This window comes from Lithobates pipiens, unplaced genomic scaffold, assembly GCF_037356315.1.
Source record: "Lithobates pipiens isolate NorthernLeopardFrog02 unplaced genomic scaffold, aLitPip1_a1.2 Scaffold_22, whole genome shotgun sequence".
Taxonomy (NCBI): domain Eukaryota; kingdom Metazoa; phylum Chordata; class Amphibia; order Anura; family Ranidae; genus Lithobates; species Lithobates pipiens.
In genome coordinates this window covers 13473941-13496151 of record NW_027507784.1, presented here as the reverse complement: position 1 = coordinate 13496151, position 22211 = coordinate 13473941, and the positions used below count along the sequence as shown (strand labels likewise).

At 43.3% G+C, this 22211-nt stretch overlaps 1 protein-coding gene across 1 annotated transcript in view; it reads left to right on the top strand.

The window, feature by feature from the left end:
* Positions 1-19315: 19315 nt before the first annotated feature.
* Positions 19316-22211, top strand: part of LOC144000399 (3-oxoacyl-[acyl-carrier-protein] reductase FabG-like) — a 123964-nt gene continuing 121068 nt past the window's right edge. Inside the window, exon 1 of the mRNA XM_077494212.1 lies at positions 19316-19469. Within this exon, the coding sequence (XP_077350338.1) occupies positions 19449-19469 (21 nt within the window). The 5' untranslated portion in view covers positions 19316-19448. The remainder of the gene's footprint in view (positions 19470-22211) is intronic.

Sequence of the window (22211 nt, the reverse complement as noted above, 5' to 3'; positions counted from 1 at the left end):
GCTCTCGTCATTCTAAGGAAAGGGCAAGATCCAAAAGGCATCGGTCAGCTAGCCCTCCCAGGTGGGGAAAGAGGGAATGTAGGGCGTGTGGTGCACCCCCGATGACAGATAAACTGATCTGTAAAGACTGTTTTCAAGCCTGCGCGGATCGCGAAAAGGCGGAAGTAGAACAAGTTACAGAGTTGATCAAAAGAGTGGTGAAAGACTCATTGGCGGAGCCATTTCATACAATGCCCTCCCTGCAAGACACGCTTAGGGGTCAAACGTCAGAAATGACTAACCAGGGGCAATCATCCGCAGACCCAGCAGGCACTTCTTCAACCCCCGCCTCCCTTATCTGCTGGGGACAGAGCCGATTCGGAGGATTCCTCAGATGAATCAGAACCCTCTGGGTTTAATTTTTCATTAGTACAAACTTTTGTCGTGGCAGTTAAACAAGCTATCTGCTGGAAGGAGGTGGAAGAGCCTCCTAAAAAGACAAAAACCTTTTTTTTCCATTTCTGAAAAAGAAATTTATTTTTTCCCTTTCTAGAAGAATTAAAGGATTTAACCACTTCAGTTCCGGACCAATAAACACCTTAAGGACCAGAGGTCTTTTTGCAATTTCGCACTGCGCTGCTTTAACTGGTAATTGCGCGGTCATGCAATATTGCACCCAAACGAAATTTGCGTCCTTTTCTTCCCACAAATAGAGCTTTCTTTTGATGGTATTTGATTGCCTCTGCGATTTTTTTTTTTTGCGATATAAATGAAAAAAGAGCGAAAATTTTGAAAAAAAAAGATATTTTCTTCTTTTTGTTATAAGAAAAATCGAATAAACTAAATTTTAGTCATACATTGAGGGCAAAATTTATTCAGCCACATGTCTTTAGTAAAAAAAATGTCAATAAGCGTATATTTTTTGGTTTGCGCAAAAGTTATAGCGTCTACAAACTAGAGTACATTTTCTGGAATTTACACAGCTTTTAATTTATGACTGCCGATCTCATTTCTTGAGGTGCTAAAATGGCAGGGCAGTACAAACCCCCCCCAAATGACCCCATTTTGGAAAGTAGACACCCCAAGGAAATTGCTGATGGGTATGTTGAGCCCATTGAATATTTATTTTTTTTGTCCTAAGGGATTGAATAATGACAAAAAAAAAAAAAAAAATTTTTTTTTACAAAAAGTTGTCACTAAATGATATATTGCTCACACATGCCATGGTTATATGTGAAATGACACCCCAAAATACATTCTGCTGCTTCTCCCGAGTACGGGGATACCACATGTGTGGGACTTTTTGGGAGTCTAGTCGCGCACGGCACCCCGAAAACCAATCACCACCTTCAGGATTTCTAAGGGTGCAAATTTTTGATTTAACTCCTCACTACCTATCACAGTTTCGAAGGCCATAAAATGCCAAAATAGCACAAAACCCCCCAAAATGACCCCATTTTGGAAAGAAGACACCCCAAGCTATTTGCTGAGAGGCATGTTGAGTCCATGGAATATTTTATATTTTGCCAAAAGTTGCGGGAATATTACAAACTTTTTTTTTTTTGCACAAAGTTGTCACTAAATGATATATTGCTCACACATGCTATGGGCAGAAGTCAAATTACACCCCAAAATAAATTCTGCTGCTTCTCCCGAGTACGGGGATACCACATGTGGGGGACTTTTTGGGAGCCTAGTTAACTAGCTACCTAGCGACACTAGCGACACTGATGCAGCGTTCAGAAAAATTATCGCTTAGTGACACTGGCAAAAGGGGGTGAAAGGGTTAACTAGCGGAAATCAGGGGGTTAAAACCATTATTGGGTAGTATATCGGGGTACCTAGCGCTATAAAAACCTGGCGGTGAACCTAAAAAAATAACTAGCTACCTAGCGACTGTAGCGACACTAATGCAGCGATCAGAAAAACGATCGCTTAGTGACACTGGCAAAAGGGGGTGAAAGGGTTAACTAGCGGCAATCAGGGGGTTAAAAACATTATTGGGTAGTATATCGGGGTACCTAGCGATATAAAAACCTGGCGGTGAACCTAAAAAAATAACTAGCTACCTAGCGACACATGCAGCGATCAGAAAAATGATCGCTTAGTGACACTGGCAAAAGGGGGTGAAAGGGTTAACTAGCGGCAATCAGGGGGTTAAAAACATTATTGGGTAGTATATCGGGGTACCTAGCGCTATAAAAACCTGGCGGTGAACCTAAAAAAATAACTAGCTACCTAGCGACTGTAGCGACACTAATGCAGCGATCAGAAAAACGATCGCTTAGTGACACTGGCAAAAGGGGGTGAAAGGGTTAACTAGCGGCAATCAGGGGGTTAAAAACATTATTGGGTAGTATATCGGGGTACCTAGCGATATAAAAACCTGGCGGTGAACCTAAAAAAATAACTAGCTACCTAGCGACACTAGCGACACATGCAGCGATCAGAAAAATGATCGCTTAGTGACACTGGCAAAAGGGGGTGAAAGGGTTAACTCTAGGGGCAATCAGGGGGTTAAATCTTTATTGGGGGGTGATAGGGGGCTACCCTGGACCTAACACTAACTGTCCTGACAGTTTTTACTGTCACAACTGACACTGAATGCATTGATCAGTAAAGAAATGATCAATGCAATCAGTGACACTGTGACTGGGGGGGGAGGGGGGGCGGGGGGGGGGATCGGGGGGCGATCGGGGGGGGGATCGGGGGGGGTTTGTGTGCCTGTGTGTACCTACATGTCAGTGTAGTGTTCGTGCAGACTTACTTTTACTCTTCTCCTCGTAGTCCGGTCAAAAAGACCGCCCCGAGGAGAATGACATCACTTCCTCCTTCCTGTGTAAACAATACACAGGGGAGGAAGCTTCTCATTGGCCAGGAGCGATCCAGAGGGGGTGGCCGAAAACGAACGGCCATCCCCTCATCACGGATCGCTGCTGGACCGAATCGGACCGCCGTATCCAGCGGGAGGGGGTCCGATGGGACCCCCCACCCGCTGGAAGGCAATCACGTAGATGTACGTGATTCTGCCTGCCTGTGCCATTGTGCTGACGTACAATGGCAATACGGCGGTCCTGAAGTGGTTAATAGAGGGGGAATGGAAGAGGACGGATAAGCGCTTCTCCCTAAATAGACTCCAGAAGTTGTACCCGCTGGATGAATCGGATGCAGCCTTCCTGGATACCCCTCCAGTAGTTGCCGCAGCAGTGGTGCATTTAGCCAAGAACATCACCCTGCCTATGGAGGATTCGGCCTCCTTTAAAGATCCTCTGGACAGGCGTATAGATGTGGATTTGAAAAAAGCCTATCAGTTGGCTGGAGGAGCATGTAGACTGGCTGTGGCTTTAGCCTCGGTGTCTAATGCCATTAAAGTTTGGACAGAAAACATCGAAGTTGCCATCCGATAAGATGTACCAAAGGAAAACATTATAAAAGCTTTAGAAGAGCTCAAACTGTCGGCAGATTTTATTGGAGAGGCCGCGATTGATTCCGTGAGATATGCGGCTAGAGCAATGTTACACACAATCATGGCTAAGCGCGCGCTATGGCTAAAGCCATGGGCAGCCGACGCAGCCTCATAACAAAACTAGTGCAAAATCCCTTTTGACGGGAAGGCGCTCTTTGGAAAAAGACTGGAAAAGGCTATATCGAGAGTGACAGGAGGGAAGTCGGGGGTTTGCGGAAGTATGGGCCAGTCGTTGCGAAGATCCGTGGGTGGTCTCTACGATTCGTTTTGGCCATTTTTGGACCTTCCAGCATGGGGCTCCACAGGACTCGTTCGCTCTAACAAAAAGTCCAACTTCACTGCAGAAAGCGGAAGCTCTGCAGTAATATCTTCGCCTTCTCATAGTACAACAGGCAGTTTTACCAGTCCCTCTCTCTGAGAGATTCACGGGATTCTATTCTCCTCTCTTCCTCATCCCCAAGAAGAGTGGAGAGTGGAGACCAGTGATGGATCTGAAGAGGTTAAATCGTTTCATACAGCTTGACTCGTTCAAGATGGAATCCTTGCAGACGATCATTCAGATGGTCCAACCAGGAGACTGGATGGTATCGGTAGACTTGCAAGATGCTTATTTCCATGTTACCAGCATTCCAAAGATTTTTGAGAGTGGCAATAGGATCAACACATCTCCAGTTTCAATGCCTGCCTTTTGGCCTATGCACATCACCAAGAATATTCTCAAAAGTTCTAATTTCAGTCCTTGCGCCTCTCAAGGAAAAAGGCCTTTGAGTCTTTGACTTTCTGGACGACATTTTACTGCTTGCAGCCGATCAAGCCCAGCGTTTGGATGGTTAGTAAATACAGAGAAGAGCCTCCTAACCCCAACTCAGGTGATGATTTACCTGGGTGCTCTATTCAACACCAGGGCGGGTACAGTGCGCCTCCCTCCTCAGAAGGTGAAGGCGATTGTTCAGAAGATGGTCCACGTCAGATCGCTCTCCCACCTGTCAGCCTAGAATTGCTTGAGTTTAATTGGGACCATGGCGGCTTGCATTCCGATGTTACCTTGGGTTCATTGGCATCTGAGGAATTTTCAATGGGGCTTTTTGACACAGTGGAAGAGGAAGTCCCTATGTCAGAGCATATCAATTTCAGCTTCCATGAAGAGAGGTCTCCTCTGGTGGTCGAAGGAAGACCTAATTTCAAAGCCTTGGCTCCTGCAATGCCCTTCCTGGAGTTTGAAAGGGTGGGGAGCACACTGCGATCACCTGGCAGTGCAAGGGAAGTGGGACGTCCCCGTGGCGGGGGTAGTCTCCAACGTCTAAGCCCTTGTACACACGGTCGGAGATTTCAACAGCCAAATCCGTCGGATTTTGTCCGATGGATTTTGTCCGAAACTGGTGCATACACACGGTCGGACAAAGTTGTCGGAAAATCCGACGTGATTGCGTTATTTCGTTACGACGGGACTATGTTCACGCTAGTAGCCAATAGCTTTGGTGTAGGAATTTGATCTGAGCATGCGTGGCACTTTGTCCGATCGGAATTCTCTACACATGATCGGAGTATGTCCGATCGGAGCATTTTGTCGGAGAATTTTTTCCAACAAGTTGGAAAACTTGGTCCGTCGGATACTCCGACGGAAACAGTCCGATGGAGACCACACACAGTCGGAATATCCGACAAAATGGTCCGATCGGACACATTCCGTCGGAATCTCCGACCGTGTGTACAAGGGCTTAGAGCTGCAAGTAGTGTATTTAGCCCTGCTGAGTCTAAAAGAACTGAGGTCTGGGCACTCCCTACATTCACAGATCCTCTGTCAGGTTCGCTGCAAGAGTTGGACGTTTCTAAAGTTCTAGCACGTTACTTGCAGGCCACAAGCCCCTTCAGAGCATCACATAGACTATTCGTTCTACCGTGGGGCAAAAATAAAGGGAAAGGAGCCACATCGAGGACGATCGCCTCATGGATTTGTAGATTAATCCAGAGTGTGTATAGGGCGAGAGGGTTGGAGCCGCCAGCGGTTAAGGTCCATTCGACGAGAGTAGTCTCTTCTTCGTGGGTGGCAATAGCGAATGTATCATTGGAAACGATCTGTAAAGCAGCCACATGGACATCGACAAATACATTCATGCGACATTGCAGAATTGACCCAGGAGCACTCACTTCAGTAGAATTTGGGAAAAGGGGATTGAGGCGGCTCTAACATTTCCTTAAATATATTTTTTTTCTTTGAAGCAGTACCCACCCTGATCTTAGCTATTTATTGTATCACAGTTATGCTGCCATGGTGGCACCAGGAAAACGGAAAATTGTTTCATACTTACCGTAATTTTCCTTTCCTGATGCCTATCCATGGCAGCATACACTCCTTCCCTTGGTATTCGATATAATTGGAGAATGCTGGGGGGGGGGGGGGTAAGTTTGGATTTTTATAAGCTATTAACTATCCTGAGGGGAGAACTCCGGGGCAGAGCTATCACAGGTATACTGCCATGGATAGGCACCAGGAAAGGAAAATTACGGTAAGTATGAAACAATGAAACAATTTTCCGTTTTCTTTGGTACAATTTTCCTTTAAGGGGGCGTGGTAAGGGGTGTGTCCTATACCTGCATACTTTTACTGATAGGTGTCCCTCATTCCCATCTCAAAAAGTTGGGAGGTATGCTCTAGAGCTGCAAAATTCTGGCCAAAATGAGAATCACAATTTTTTTGCTTAGAGTAAACATATCATGATTCTCTCACAATTTTCGCAACGTAAAATGTTTCACATTAACCACTTCCCGACCGCCGCACGACGATGTACGTCGACAGCATGGCACGGGCAGGCATATGGGCGTACATGTACGTCCCTGCCTTCCCGCGGGTTGGGGGCCCGATCGGGCCCCCGCCCGGTGCCTGCGGCGGTCGGTATTCGTGCGGGAGCGATCCCGGACGAGGGGGCGGCCATTCGTTCATGGCCACCCCCTCGCGATCGCTCCCGACGAATAGGAATCGTTCGTGACATCACTTCCTCTCCTGTAATGTAAACACAGGAGAGGAAGTGATGTATTCTCTCCTCCGTGTCGGTATTTTTCGTTCCGACACCGAGGAGAGAGGATCGGTGAGTTGCACCAACACGTCACTACACAGTAGAACATGCCAGGCACACTCACACCCCCCCGATCACCCCCCCAATTACCCCTGCCCCCCAGTCACAGTGACACCAGTGTCATTTTTTTTTTTTGCATTGGTGTCATTTGTGACTGTAATAACTGTTAGGGCAGTTAGGGTTAGCCCCCTTTAGTTCTAATGTACCCCCCTAATCCCCCCAATAAAGGTTTAACCCCGTGATCACCCCCCGTCGCCAGTGTCACTAAGACTGGGTTCACATTGCAGCGGTTTATGAGAACGAATGTGATTCGCACCGCACTGCAGTGCAAATCACATCCGATCTCTGTGCGATTCGAGTTCAGCCATTCGCCGCACCCGCCGCAAATTCGCACGGGACCCTTTTTTTGGCCCGCAGCAGAATCGGATCGCATGGGTGTTCACACCATGCGATCCGAGTTTGCAGATCGCACTGCGATATGCGAACTGATCTGGGGGTGTCATTAACATTTCACTGACACTCCCAGCAGTTCGCATAGGGCAGTGTGAATTGCCGCCGGGAGGCATGCGATGCGGGAACCCGCCGCGGATTCGTGGCGTTCCCGCATCGCTCCAGTGTGAACCCAGCCTAATAAGCGATCATTTTTCTGATCGCTGTATTAGTGTCACAGGTGACGCTAGTTAGGCAGGTAGGTATTTAGGTTCGCCGCAGCTTTTTATAGCGCCAGGGACCCCCATATACTACCGCATAAAGCCCCCTGATTGCCCCCTAGTTAACCCTTTCACCAGTGATCACCATATAACTGTTACAGGTGACGCTGGTTGGTTAGTTATTTTTTTATAGTTTCAGGGCACCCGCCATTTATTACCTAATAAAGGTTTAACCCCCTGATCACCCGGCGGGTGTCATTTGTGACTGTAATAACTGTTAGGGCAGTTAGGGTTAGCCCCCTTTAGTTCTAAGGTACCCCCCTAACCCCCCCAATAAAGGTTTAACCCCGTGATCACCCCCCGTCGCCAGTGTCACTAAGGCTGGGTTCACATTGCAGCGGTTTATGAGAACGAATGTGATTCGCACCGCACTGCAGTGCAAATCACATCCGATCTCTGTGCGATTCGAGTTCAGCTATACAGATAGTATGGCTGAATTCGCGTCGCACCCGCCGCACCCGCCGCAAACTCGCACGGGACCCTTTTTTTGGTCCGCAGCAGAATCGGATCGCATGGGTGTTCACACCATGCGATCCAAGTTTTCAGATCGCACTGCGATATGCGAACTGATCTGGGGGTGTCATTAACATTTCACTGACACTCCCAGCAGTTCGCATAGGGCAGTGTGAACTGCCGCCGGGAGGCATGCGATGCGGGAACCCGCCGCGGATTCGTGGCGTTCCCGCATCGCTCCAGTGTGAACCCAGCCTAATAAGCGATCGTTTTTCTGATCGCTGTATTAGTGTCACAGGTGACGCTAGTTAGGCAGGTAGGTATTTAGGTTCGCCGCAGCTTTTTATAGCGCCAGGGACCCCCATATACTACCGCATAAAGCCCCCTGATTGCCCCCTAGTTAACCCTTTCACCAGTGATCACCATATAACTGTTACAGGTGACGCTGGTTGGTTAGTTATTTTTTTATAGTTTCAGGGCACCCGCCATTTATTACCTAGTCTCACTAGTGTACCCCTAAATTTAGGGGTGTCTACTTTCCAAAATGGGGTCATTTGGGGGGGGTTTGTGCCATCTTGGCATTTTATGGCTTTCAAAACTGTAACGCCCTTAGAAAGCCTGAAGGCGGTGCTTGTTTTTCGGGGCCCCGTACGCGGCTAGGCTCCCAAAAAGTCCCACATATGTGGTATCCCCGTACTCAGGAGAAGCAGCAAAATTTATTTTGGGGTGTCATTTCACATATGCCCATGGCATGCATGAGCAATATATCATTTAGTGACAACTTTGTAAAAAAAAAAAAAAAAAAAAGTTTGTAATTTTCCCGCAACTTGTGGCAAAATATAAAATATTCCATGAACTCAACATGCCTCTCAGCAAATAGCTTGGGGTGTCTACTTTCTAAAATGGGGTCATTTGTGGGGGTTTTGTGCCATCTTGGCATTTTATGGCCTTCAAAACTGTAATAGGTAGTGAGAAGTGAACTCAAAAATTTACGCCCTTAGAAAGCCTGAAGGCGGTGCTTGGATTTCGGGGCCCCGTACGCGGCTAGACTCCCAAAAAGTCCCACATATGTGGTATCCCCGTACTCAGGAGAAGCAGCAGAATTTATTTTGAGGTGTCATTTCACATATGCCCATAGCATGTGTGAGCAATATATCATTTAGTGACAACTTTGTGTAAAAAAAATATATATATATATTTTTTTGTCATTATTCAATCGCTTGAGGCAAAAAAATAAAATATTCAATGGGCTCAACATGCCTCTTATCAATTTCCTTAGGGGGTCTACTTTCCAAAATGGGGTCATTTGGGGGGGTTTTGTACTGCCCTGCCATTTTAGCACCTCAAGAAATGAGATAGGCAGTCGTAAACTAAAAGCTGCGTAAATTCCAGAAAACGTACCTTAGTTTGTAGATGTGACAACTTTTGCGCAAACCAATAAATATACAATTATTGACTTTTTTTTTACCAAAGACATGTGGCTGAATACATTTTGGCCTAAATGTATGACTAAAATTGAGTTTATTGGATTTTTCTAATAACAAAAAGTAGAAAATATCATTTTTTTTCAAAATTTGCGGTCTTTTTACGTTTATATCGCAAAAAATAAAAATCGCAGAGGCAATCAAATACCATCAAAAGAAAGCTCTATTTGTGGGAAGAAAAGGACGCAAATTTTGTTTGGGTACAACATTGCATGACCGCGCAATTACCAGTTAAAGCAGCGCAGTGCCAAAGTGTAAAAAGACCTCTGGTCATTTACCAGCAAAATGGTCCGGTCTGAAAGTGGTTAAACAAAAAAAATGGGCTCACTTCACTGGTTAGTTTTTTTTTGTTTTGTTTTTTAATTCATTCAAGTAATTTTTTCCCCCAAAAAATGCATTTGAAAGACCGCTGCGCAAATACAGTGCGACATAAAATATTGCAACAACCACCATTTTATTCTCTAGGGTGTCTACTAAAAAAATATATATATATAATAATTTTCTAGCAAAAAAAAAATATATATATTTTAACTTGAAACCAACAAATGTCAGAAAAAGGTTTAGTGTTTAAGTGGCTACATTTTTTTCACTTACACACAAAGTCTATTCCATTGACAAATTGTTACAAAGTTTATACTTCAGTTCAACTGATAAAGAATGTTGTGATTCTTGGCAGACTGCCCGTTTTTTTTCTCTTTCTGTTGAGGGCTTCAGAGAGAATTATTTGCATAGAAAGAATTGTGAAATCGCGATCACGATAATTGCGCAGCTCTAGTATGCTCTAAGGTTACCTAGGCCTGATCTACAGGATACCAAAAATAAAATGAATTATTAGTAATAATAATGTGGAAAGCAAAATAAAATAATCAGTTGGCCGAAGGCAAGGGGGTCTCTAAACTGGACTGTGGCCCATGGGAAAGCAGAAATTAAACCCTGATGGGTGTTTCTTCCTCTTTGTTTCCCTGCAAAGGTAAAGCATAATGGGCTACTATGCATCGCATCGCATCGCATCGCATCGCATAGTATCCCTTTACGTAACACTTAGGAGAAGCCCGCGATGTCCCCGTCCTCCTCGCTAGTAGAGAGCGTCCATTCTTCACCTCTCTTCCTTCCGGGTGCCGCAAACTCTGGCTCTGTGACTGGCCGTAGTCGCGTGACGTAGAAAAAAGCATGACAGGTCCTCTTAAATATAAGATCTGGGGTCAAAAAGTCCTCAGATCTCATAATTGGACATAAATTAAATAAAAAAATGAATTAAAAAAAATTGTCATTTGAAAAAAATGTGCCTTTAAGAGCTATGGGCAAAAGTGAGGTTTTGACATTGCTTCCGCCCTGCAGTGTCATGGAGACGGGTGGGGGGCCCATCTCCCTGAGAGGATGCGATCGCCTCCGCCACGGCAGTGGGAGGTGGGGAGGCCCTCTCCTGCCACCGATAAAAGTAATCTCGTGGCAAATCTGCCGCAGAGACAACTTTTATCTTGTAGCCAACCGCTGGCTGAATGCAGGGATACTGGAGTTATGGCAGCTAGCTGCTGCCATGACAATGATATCCATCCCCGAAGTAGGGACGTACATCGGCGTGCGGCGGTCGGCAAGCGGTTAACCTTCAACTATGTAGAGGGTTCTCTACTGTAAGCCCTTGTACCAGAGGCGTAACTAGAAACCTCAGGGCCCCGGTGCAAGAAATTAGGAAGGGCCCCCCCCCCCCCCCCGAAAAGCATGATTTTGATACTATATTTTTTTCCACTGTACAACAAAGTAAAACATTTCTGTGCAACCTGTGTCCCCAGTGGAACCTGTGTCACCAGTGCAGTGGTGGTCCTGGAGAGGGGTGGTGGTACTGGAGGTGGGTGGCGGTGGTGGTACTGGAGGGGGGTGGCGGTGGTGGTACTGGAGGGGGATGGTGGTACTGGAGGGGGGCTGGTGGTGGTACTGGAGGTGGGTGGCAGTGGTGGTACTGGAGGGGATGGTGGTCCTGGAGAGGGGTGGTGGTACTGGAGGTGGGTGGCGTTGGTGGTACTGGAGGGGGATAGTGGTCCCGGAGAGGGGTGGTGGTGGTACTGGAGGGGGATGGTGGTCCTGGAGAGGGGTGGCGGTGGTACTGGAGGTTGGTGGCGGTGGTGGTACTGGAGGGGGATAGTGGTCCTGGAGGGGGATGGTGGTCCTGGAGAGGGGTGGTGGTGGTACTGAAGGTGGGTGGTGATGGTACTGGAAGTTGGTGGCAGTGGTGGTACTGAAGGGGGGGTGGTGGTACTGGAGAGGGGTGGCGGTCCTGTACAACTATACAACTATATAGTTGTATAGTTGTACAGTTACATAGATATATAGTTACATAGATATATAGTTGTATAGTTAAATAGTTATATAGTTACATAGTTGTATAGTTGTAGAACTATGTAACTATGTAACTATGTAACTATTTAACTATACAACTATATAGTTGTATAGTTGTACAGTTACATAGTTACATAGATATATAGTTACATAGGTACATAGATATATAGTTACATAGATATATAGTTACATAGTTGTATAGTTACATAGTTACATAGTTGTATAGATAAATAGTTGTATAGTTACATAGATATATAGTTGTATAGTTATTTATTTTTTTATTTTTTTTCAAAGGTTTTTATTGGTTTTCAGAATACATCATACAGTGAAATAATAACACATAGATATATATATATATATAGATATATATAACACAGGCAATCCATGTTGAGCAAGAATAATACAAACAAATTGGATATGGTTGTACAGTAGATGTAGAATGGAATCCTAGGTCTAAATAAACAGTTTCAACAAGATGTTAAAATCTATGGGAGAAATTCCAAAGGCAAATAAAATCAGATCGTTTAATTGTGTAGGTGTAGAGTTGTACTATGATCAACAGGTCTAAAGGTGGATTGCCCGACCGTGACAACAAAGAACGTGTCAAGGTAAGTAAAGATTGAGAAGGAGGTAAGGGGGTATGTGATAGGTTTATACCTTCTATTCTGGAGATGTATCTCCTTGTAGAGAGGAGGGTGGGGAGAGGGACCTATGTTAAAGAGAGACGGGATAAAGATCGAGTGAGAAAGGGTAAAGAGAGGGGAGGATGTGTCTTTAGGTAAAAGAATCAGAAAGGGGTTCAGGAGATCTGCTACTCGCCATCTACTAATCAACACCCTTTTAGGGTGGACGGATGAGGTGTCGTGTGGTAGGAAACCCAGGGGGTACTCTGTGCTAATTACGGGTATCTAAATATGCGAAGGTTATTCAGGAGGGATTTTGAAGCAGGTCGTGAAAGTCAGCAGTAGTTCAAAAGTGGATCCAAGGTGCCCATTTGGAGCTAAATTTCGTCGGAGTGTCAGCATGAATGTGAATCAGTTCTTCTATGTTTGCTATCTTGTCAACTCTATGGAGCCATTCTGCAATGGAAGGGATAGTAGAAGATTTCCAATAGATTGGGATACATTGCTTCGCTGCACTGATTAAGTGGAATGTAAGAGATTTTCGGTAAGATGTGCTAGAGCGGGCATCGTGATGTAACAAGAAAAGTGCTGGAGAGAAGGGTATTGTCGAGCTCGTAAGTTTTTCAATGTTCCTATGTACTATCTGCCAGAAAGGACGTATGGCTGAGCAAAGCCACCACAGGTGTAGGAGGGTGCCACCCGGATTGTGACATCTCCAGCATGTATCCCAGGAGTGGATCAGAGCAGGAGAACGGTACCAGCGACATTGTAATTTATAGCCATTTTCCTGCGTTGATACGTTCAGCGAACCTTTATGAATATGTAGGAAGATACGTTCCCATTCCTCCTGTGAAAAGGAAGATTCCAGGTCTTTCTCCCAAGCCTTGCAAGCCAACGAAGCGCCAGGATTGTAATTTTGGAATAGAAGTGAATGAGTCGAAGAGACGAGGTGAGTCAGGGGAGTCCGTGAGGTGCAGAGTTTCTCGAAGGGAGTCAGGGGTCTAGTGCAGTCATTTTGTTTATTCGTGAATTGCAGGTAATGTCTAATTTGTTGGTAGGTCCACATGGGGATTGGGGGCATTTTTAAGTTTTCTGCGATTTGTCTTCCTTTGTTGTAAAAGGAGTTAATGAGAATCGGATCGTTAGTCCAATGTTTAACCAGGAAGGATTCGTGCATGCCTGGCGGAAAGAGTGGGTTCAGTTTCAGTGGAGTCATTGGTCCAGGATTAGATGAAATTTCCTTTTGAGCGCATATAGTAGAGAAGCATCGTAAAGTTGGGGCTATTAATGGATGGGATTTAGTCGAAGCGAGCATGTGTGAGCGCTGTACCCAAGGAAGATGTCGAAGAGGGGAGTCCACGAACGAAGCTTCTAGAGCAATCCAATCTTTGTAAGGTGAGTGGATGTTCCAGTCAATAATCCTCGTCATATGAGTAGCTTTGTAGTAGTTAGCGATGTCAGGGAGACCTATGCCACCTTTGTCTTTGGGTAGGGAGAGTTGGTGATAGCTAATTCTGGGTCTGTGCGCATTCCACAGGTAATTCGTACATGCTCGTTTATACGATTTAAAAAAGGCTATGGGGAGTTTAATCGGGACGGCTTGTAAAAGATACAGAATGCGGGGGAGAATATTCATTTTGAGAATAGCAGCCCTACCGAACCACGAAAAGATTGGTTTGTTCCATAGTTTTAGGTCTAACAATATCTTATGTAGTATTGGTAGATAATTTTTTGCGTACAGGTCGTCTAAATTTTTTGGAAGTTGTATGCCCAGATAGGTAATAGTCTCATTTGTCCATTGAAACGGGAAGTTAAGCTTACATTGTTCGGCCAATTCATGGGGTAAAGAGATATTGAGGGCATAGGATTTACTAAAGTTAATTTTTAGGTTAGACAAAGTATTAAATGAGCCAAATGCTTTTAAAAGGGACGGAATCGTTATAAGGGGATTGGTGAGAAATAGTAAGATGTCGTCAGCGTACGCTGCGATTTTGTATTCTTTCGTTTTCGATTTAATTCCAGTGATATCTGGGTTACGTCTTAAGCTATTTAAGAAGGGTTCCAAGGTGAGAATATATAGAATGGGGGACAGGGGGCATCCCTGTCTGGTCCCGTTTCGTATGGAGAAGGCATTCGATAAGGTATTATTCACTCTGATTTTCGCTTTCGGATTGAGATATAAAGCATCAATAAAGCGGAGAAAGCGAGGTCCTAATCCGATGGTTTTCAAAACATAGTGCATGTAATCCCATGCTACCCTATCGAATGCCTTCTCCGCGTCAAGGGAAAGGAAAAAGACCTTTTGTCCAGAGATTTTGATTAAATGATGCAAGTTAATGGCTTTAATCGTATTGTCCCGTGCCTCACGGCCAGGGACGAATCCGACTTGATCACCAGAGATCAGTGTAGGGATAAGAGGAAGAATTCTGTTACGGTAGCAAGAATTTTAGAGAAAAGTTTCAAATCAACATTAAGTAGTGAGATAGGTCTATAATTTTCAGCTTTGGTTGGGTCTTTGTCACCCTTCGGAATTACCACTATATGGGCTTCTAGCATATCCTGATGGAGGGGAGTGGTGTCTGAAATGGAGTTGAAGGCTCTACAGAAGGGATCTAAGAGAACATCCGAAAAGGTTTTGTAATAAACCGCAGGCAGTCCATCAGGGCCTGGGCTCTTTCCAGTTTTGGTCTGCTTAAGGGCGGTCTTCCATTCTAAAGAAGTAATCGGGGCCTCTAGAGAGGATATGATGTCTGGGTTTTGAATTTTGGGACAGAATTGGTGTAAAAATCCCTCCATCGTTCGTTGTCTGTGAGGTTTAGCTAAGGGGGGTACGTCAGAGTTTTTAAGATTGTATAAATTAGAGTAGAAGCATTCGAATTCTTTGGCTATCTCTTCGTTCGATGTAAGTTTTTTACCTGTGGAAGTATGTAAGGAATGTACAATCGTCTTTGACCGTTTGGCCTTCAAGGCTTGGGCCAAAAGGTGACCACTTTTATTGCCGAACTGGTAAAAGAGTTTCTGAGAGAGCATATATTTTTTCCGGATAGATTTCCCCAATTCCTCACGAATGGAGGAACGAATTGCTTGTAAATCGTGGAGGGTTTGCTCAGCCAGTGTACATTTGTGTGCTGTCTCTAACTTTTTAAGGCGTGTGAAAAGATCGGATAGACGACGTTTTCGTTCTCTATTGATCGCAGCAGAGATGGAAATGAGTTTCCCTCTGATAACAGTTTTGTGAGCTGCCCATTGAGTGATTGAAGAGGTATCTGGGGTAGTGTTTTCAGAGAAATAATCAGTGAGACATTGTTGGAGTTGAGAGGTGTGAATAGTGTCAGTCAGGATACTTGGATCCAATTTCCAGATATATGTGTGGTCATGAGTCTCAGGGAATTGCAGAGTAATTGAAATCGGGTGATGATCCGACAGAACCATCGGTTCTATAGTCGCCTGTTTAAGATAGGATAGATCCTTCTGTGTTAAGAAAAGGTAGTCAAGTCTAGAGTATTTGTCGTGAGGGTTAGAATAGAAGGTGACGTCTTTTTCGGTCGGATGAAGGGTTCTCCAAGCATCGTGGAGAAGTAAATCTTGTAGCGTCAGTCTAATTTGTTTTAGGGCCCTGTAAGGGAGAGTAGAGGAACCAGTCGATGTGTCGATCAGAGGATCTAGGGGGACATTAAAGTCGCCTCCTAGAATCAGCATACCTGATTGAAAAGTAGCCAATTGATTCGAGATTAATCTAAAGAAGGGGACTTGTGCCGAATTAGGGCTATATATATTCGCCAATGTAATCGGTTTGTCGTGTACCAAGCCCTTAAGAAAAATGTATCTTCCATGATCATCGATCTTGGTATCAATTACTTGTAAGGGAGTCCGCTTGGATATGAGAATGGATACACCCTTCGTTTTAGAATTCGAAGTGGTGGAGTGATAACCCTGAGGGTAGTGTAAGTTGGAGAATTTAGGGGTGGCCTGAGAGCTAAAATGGGTTTCCTGAATAAAAATGATATCAGCTTTCATAGATTTCATATGGGCCAGAAGTTGAGATCTCTTTTCAGGCGTGTTAAGACCTTTCGCATTTAGAGATACGATCTTAAGAGATCTAAATTGTGGCGTGCGTATCGAGTGCTGGGAGGGCATGATGAGCAAAATCGTAAGTGACCAGCAGAGAAACAGACGGCGAGTAGCAGAAAACCTACGGGGTTGGGAAAGGGAATGCGAAGGGCAGGATACTAAGCTATTAGGAAAGAAAAAGAAAGAAAAAGGGAAGAAAGAAGAGAGAGAGAGAAAAAAAAAAGGGAGGAAGGGGGGAGGTGAGGAATTAGATATGATCAAAGGTAAGTATATTGTAGATAGTATGTGACAAGAAAAAGAAAAGAAAAGGTGGGTGTTTGGGGGGTGTAAATACAACTGGGGTCCGGAAGTATTTATTAGAAACTTCCCGACAACAAATAATACCAGTAAAGGTCAGGTGGATCTCATAGAGATTCCTGTGGTGGAGAGTGTTCGGTAACCCGATTAAGATGGGATATGCTCCGTTTCCCTTGAGGTCGAGAAGGGAGAGGGAGGGGTATCAGTTCGTTTGTGGAGACAACGATAACATGAGAGGAAATATACAAACATGGAAGAAAATGGAGATATTGTTATGTAAAGATACGGTGATTGGGTAGATTCTACAGAGAGATCACGAAGAAAGGCACTGCTGATCAGGAAGATGCACAATACAATTAGGAGGGATCGGATGTAAGTTCTTAATAACGTATCTTAAAAATTCAACCTAGAACATAAACATGAAAACCGAAGGCATTCTTTGTAACTACACTCGGAGCGAGTATTCAGGATCTAGGAGTGTACACACTGAGGTGCAAGTTGACTGTATATTCAAGGAATGGAGTGGGATCGATTCTCCTTGCGAGGGTTGTCTCAGAGAGAACAAATGGTCGTAGCCAGACATTCAGTGAATATACAGTGTTATGCAGTATTGAAGCATAAATCAAACGATAAGGTTATTAAGCAAACAACATTAATCGAAAGGCTATAAAGTATTTCAAACTGAACGGATAAACTCAGCATGCATCTGGTTTACCAGATATATAGAGAACCAAGAAAATTTGAGAGAAAAACATTATACCAGTCATTAGAAAAGGAAAAGTAAGTTAGCATTGGATCATCAAAAAAGGGAAAAGGAAAAAGGAAAAAATTAAAGCAGGAGATGATGACAAAGTCCAAGTGTAAGTTCTCCAACTCTTAAGGATCGCATCGTGGGTATAGATAATGTCCAGTCAGACAGCTTACCTACAGGTTTGACGTACGAAATCCAATACAGTGTATTAGGGTCTGTAGGTGGTGCGGTGAGGATGCAGGAGAACATTCGTGGTAAATGACTCCATATGAGTGTATCCGAGGTACATTCCAGGGTAGTAAATCGCGAAGTTTCTCGTACGTCTATAGTGGTTGACGAATGAAGAAAGAAGTAGAACTCTTCATGACAGTATAAGTTCCAGGTTTCTTGTGAGACCGCGCTTAACTCAGTTAACTGGGAAAACAAAGAACAAGATTTGCGGTGTAATGTGTCAACGAGACGGATTTCCAGGAAGAAGAGACTTTATGATCTCCTAGGCTTTCGGTGGTCCGGTGAGGCTGTAGGGCTGAGATTGCGCACGTTGCCTTGAGCTCTCGGTGATGAAGCAGGGGGATGGCTCCTCCTGTGTCTGCCTATGTTAAAGGTGCCTGCTTCTGCAATGCCTTCCATAGAGTCAGCTCTCCGTAACACGGGGAGACGAAAATCACTGTACCAGTCAGGCACTTCGACGTGGGGCAAATTGAGAGTACTACAAAAGTGCTCAAGATCTTCAGGCACTCTGAGATTAACCGAGTGACCGTTATAGTTGACTGAGAGACAAAGCGGAAATTTCCATCTGTACGGAATAGCGCGGGCTCTCAAAAGATCTAGGATCGGTTTAAGCTCTCGTCTTCTCTGTAGAGTAATGGCCGACAGATCTTGGAAAAGTTTAATTTCAGCGCCATGGTGAAGCATCCGCCCTCCATTTCTCGCCCTCCGCATAATTTCTTCCTTAAGGATATAATCTGCTATGCAGCATATGACATCCCTAGGGGGATCAGCATCCCTTCCTCTGGGTCGTAGGGCTCGATGGATGCGTTCTAGGACAATAGGCGTATCAAGGGGCTTAAAAATTAAAAATGGCTGTGACAGCGCGGGTTAGCTGTGTAGGTTCCACGGACTCTGGAAGACCTCGTAATCGGACGTTGTGTCTTCTTCCATGGTTGTCGAGGTCTTCCAAGTGACGGTTAATGTCCCTGAAGTGGACCGCGTGGGATTCCGAGACTTGTTGCAGTCGGCAAAGAGTAGTGTCATGGCGGGCCTGTGTGTCTTCTATGTCTTCCACCCTCAGTATCATCGACTGAAAGTCCGCGCGTAATTCGGAGACCGCAGCCGCGAGTGCTCCTTTGATATCTGCCGTCATAGCTTTCAAATCTGCAAGACTGAGCGACGGAGACGACGGTGGATCCGTGGGTTGAGATTGTGGGCTCCGGCTTCTGGATCTGTTAGGCCCTCTGCCATGAGGTGAATCGTCGCGCGGTGTGGCGTGCGAGTCAGACCCCGTTCCTCTAGGCCGCGCGCGGAATATCTCCGGTATGTGTTGGTTTATAAGGGCGTCTTGGCTCCTGGACGAACGGGAGGGTAAACCAGAAGGGTTTTGCGGTGTGCTCCCCATGTTTTTCGGTGAAATAGATACCCGATAGATAGATAGCTGGACCTCTGGGAGAGAGAGCTTAGAAGTGAGCGTCCATCTTCCTCAGGCACCAAGCCACGCCCCCTGTATAGTTATATAGTTATATAGTTACATAGTTGTATATTTGTATAGTTACATAGTTATATAGTTATATAGTTCTACAACTATGTAACTATACAACTATGTAACTATACAACTCTGTAACTATACAACTATACAACTATGTAACTATGTAACTATTTATCTATGTAACTATATATCTATGTAACTATGTAACTGTACAACTATATAACTATGTAACTATATAACTATGGGGATCTTTCACCTTTCACTTTATAGCAGCAGCCCTATTATATTATCACGTATTGCTTATTTCATACATAGAAAAAGCAAACTTTCTTGGCGGAGAGCTCCTGCAGAGGCAAAAAGCATGACGAAGCGTTTTCATAAATTCCTGAGCTTTTGCAGTTCGCCCGCAGGGAAGAGTTGAAGGCACAGCTGATGCACAGTTCTGAGTGTTAATAAAGTTCCTCAAAAAAAAAAAAAAATCTCCTGATCTGGATTGGAGCAGAGATGGCAGCACAGCAGGAACAGGTGAGCAGCGTGCCGCCATGTGCATGATGTGTCATGACTTTTTTTTTTTTTTTCAGCACGGAGGTCTTATTCTTAAAGGGGTCCCATCAGGGGGGCTCCCATTGCTGTCCGATATATGAAGGTCGTGCTGATGTCATTCTGAGCTCTGTTACCGAATGGGTCACTAATCTGTAACAAGCATGCAGTCCTTAAAGAGTCCTGCAATCTGATATGTAGATGTTTTGTTCTGGGCTGAGGGAGGACGGGGGTCTCTAACAGGGGCGGACTGACAACTCATGAGGCCCCCCGGGCAATAGGAGATTATAGTGCCCCTGGGCAATAGGAGATTATGGGGCCACACAATATACACACACACACAGTATACATACACAGTATACACAGACATGTTTCTATTGGCTGAGAAGGTACTGGAGAGGTGGGGCAGCTATAATCTCGGGATTTTTAGACCAAAAGGATATCGGTAAGGGACATTTCAGAGACAGATGTAAAAAAAACACAGATTTTTACATACTGTCCCTGGTTTTACTGAGGCTGGCAACCCTGATGGGGCCCCCTAGTGGCCCGAGTGGCCGAATGGTCAGTTCGCCCCCTGGTCTCTAATGCCCGATACACACGGTCGAAAATTCCAACGGAAAAGGTCCGATCGGATTATGTTGTCGGAAAATCCGTGGGCTCTATCGGATTTTTTCCGTCGGAAAGGTTTGAGAGCTGGATCTAAAATTTGTCCGACAACAAAATCCGATCAGACTTTTTTCTGATCGTTTGTAGAGAATTGCGACGGACAAAGTGCCACGCATGCTCAGATTAAATTAAGAGACCAAAGCTGCTGGCCTCTATGTAGTCCGGTTGTACGCAACGAACGTCGCCTCGTTCCGAAACAATCGGATTTTCCGACAACTTTGTCCGACCGTGTGTATGCAACACCAGTTTCGGACAAAATCCGTCTGAAAAAATCCGATGGATTCTGTGGTCGGAAAAAATCAGACAGATTTTGTGGTCGGAATGTCCAACGGTGTGTACAGAGCATAAGTGTTGTAGTAAGGACGAGGATGACGGTTCAGGATCCCATAGCATGATACTAGCCCAACATGTTCCTTCAGCTTGCTGTTATAATACAATACTAGGTTGCATGGCTCCCAGCTGTCCCGGATTTCGAGGGACTGTCCCTGATTTGGAGCAATGTCCCTCTGTCCCTCATTCCTCGTCATTTGTCCCTCATTTTGGTCTGATCTATATAGATGTGTATATAAAATGCACGTTTTATCTATCAAAAAGTGTTTCCCAGCGCTAAACCTTTCATCCAATGTATACATTTCTGCATTTGTACATTTCATAAGCCAATATAAAGGAATAGTAGCAGTAAAAAAAAAAAACCTGTGGGTTTAACTAATCTTTTTTTTTTTTTTTTTTTTCTTTTTTTTTTTTATAATTATCCTTTAAGGGGGCATGGCAGGGGTGCGTTTTATGCCTACATACTTTTGCTAATGGGTATCCCTTGCTTCCATCTCAAAAAGTTGGGAGGTATGATCTTGGCGTGTGTTAAAACTCTAATTAAAAAAAAAAATACAATATTATGTTGGCAGGTGTTAACTAAAAAAATAAAAAAAATAAAAAAATCTACAATACAATGTTTAAAACTTAAATGAAAAAATAAATAAATAAAAAGTACTATGTAGGCAAATGAATAAATACATCTACCATACAATGTAGGCATGTGTTTAAGAATTAAATGAAAAAATAAATAAATAAAAAATACTGTGTAGGCAAAAAAAAAAAAAAAAAAAAAAAAATATATATATATATATATATATATATATATATATATACACACACACAATACAGGCATGTGTTTAAAACTTAAATGAAAAAAGAAATAAAAAAAAAAATACTATGTAGGCAAAAAAAAATCTACAATACAATGCAGGCATGTGTTTAAAACTTAAATGAAAAAAGAAATAAAAAATACTATGTAGGCAAAAAAAAAATCTACAATACAATGTAGGCATGTGTTTAAGACTTAAATGAAAAAATTTTTTATAAAAAATACTGTGTAGGCAATATATATATATATATATATATATATATATATATATATATACACAATACAGGCATGTGTTTAAAACTTAAATGAAAAAAGAAATAAAAAAAAATACTATGTAGGCAAAAAAAAATCTACAATACAATGCAGGCATGTGTTTAAAACTTAAATGAAAAAAGAAATAAAAAATACTATGTAGGCAAAAAAAAATAAAAAATCTACAATACAATGTTTAAAACTTAAATGAAAAAAAAAAAAAATATATATATATATATATATATATATATATATATATATATATATATATATATATATATATATATATATACACACACACACACACACACAATACAGGCATGTGTTTAAAACTTAGATGAAAAAAAAAAAATGAAAAAAAAATACTATGTAGGCAAAAAAAAATATATACAATGCAGGCATGTGTTTAAAACTTAAATGAAAAAAGAAATAAAAAATACTATGTAGGCAAAAAAAAAATCTACAATACAATGTAGGCATGTGTTTAAGACTTAAATGAAAAAAAAAATTATAAAAAATACTGTGTAGGCAAAAAAAAAAAATATATATATATATATATATATATATATATATATATATATATATATATATATATATATATATATACACAATACAGGCATGTGTTTAAAACTTAAATGAAAAAAGAAATAAAAAAAAAATACTATGTA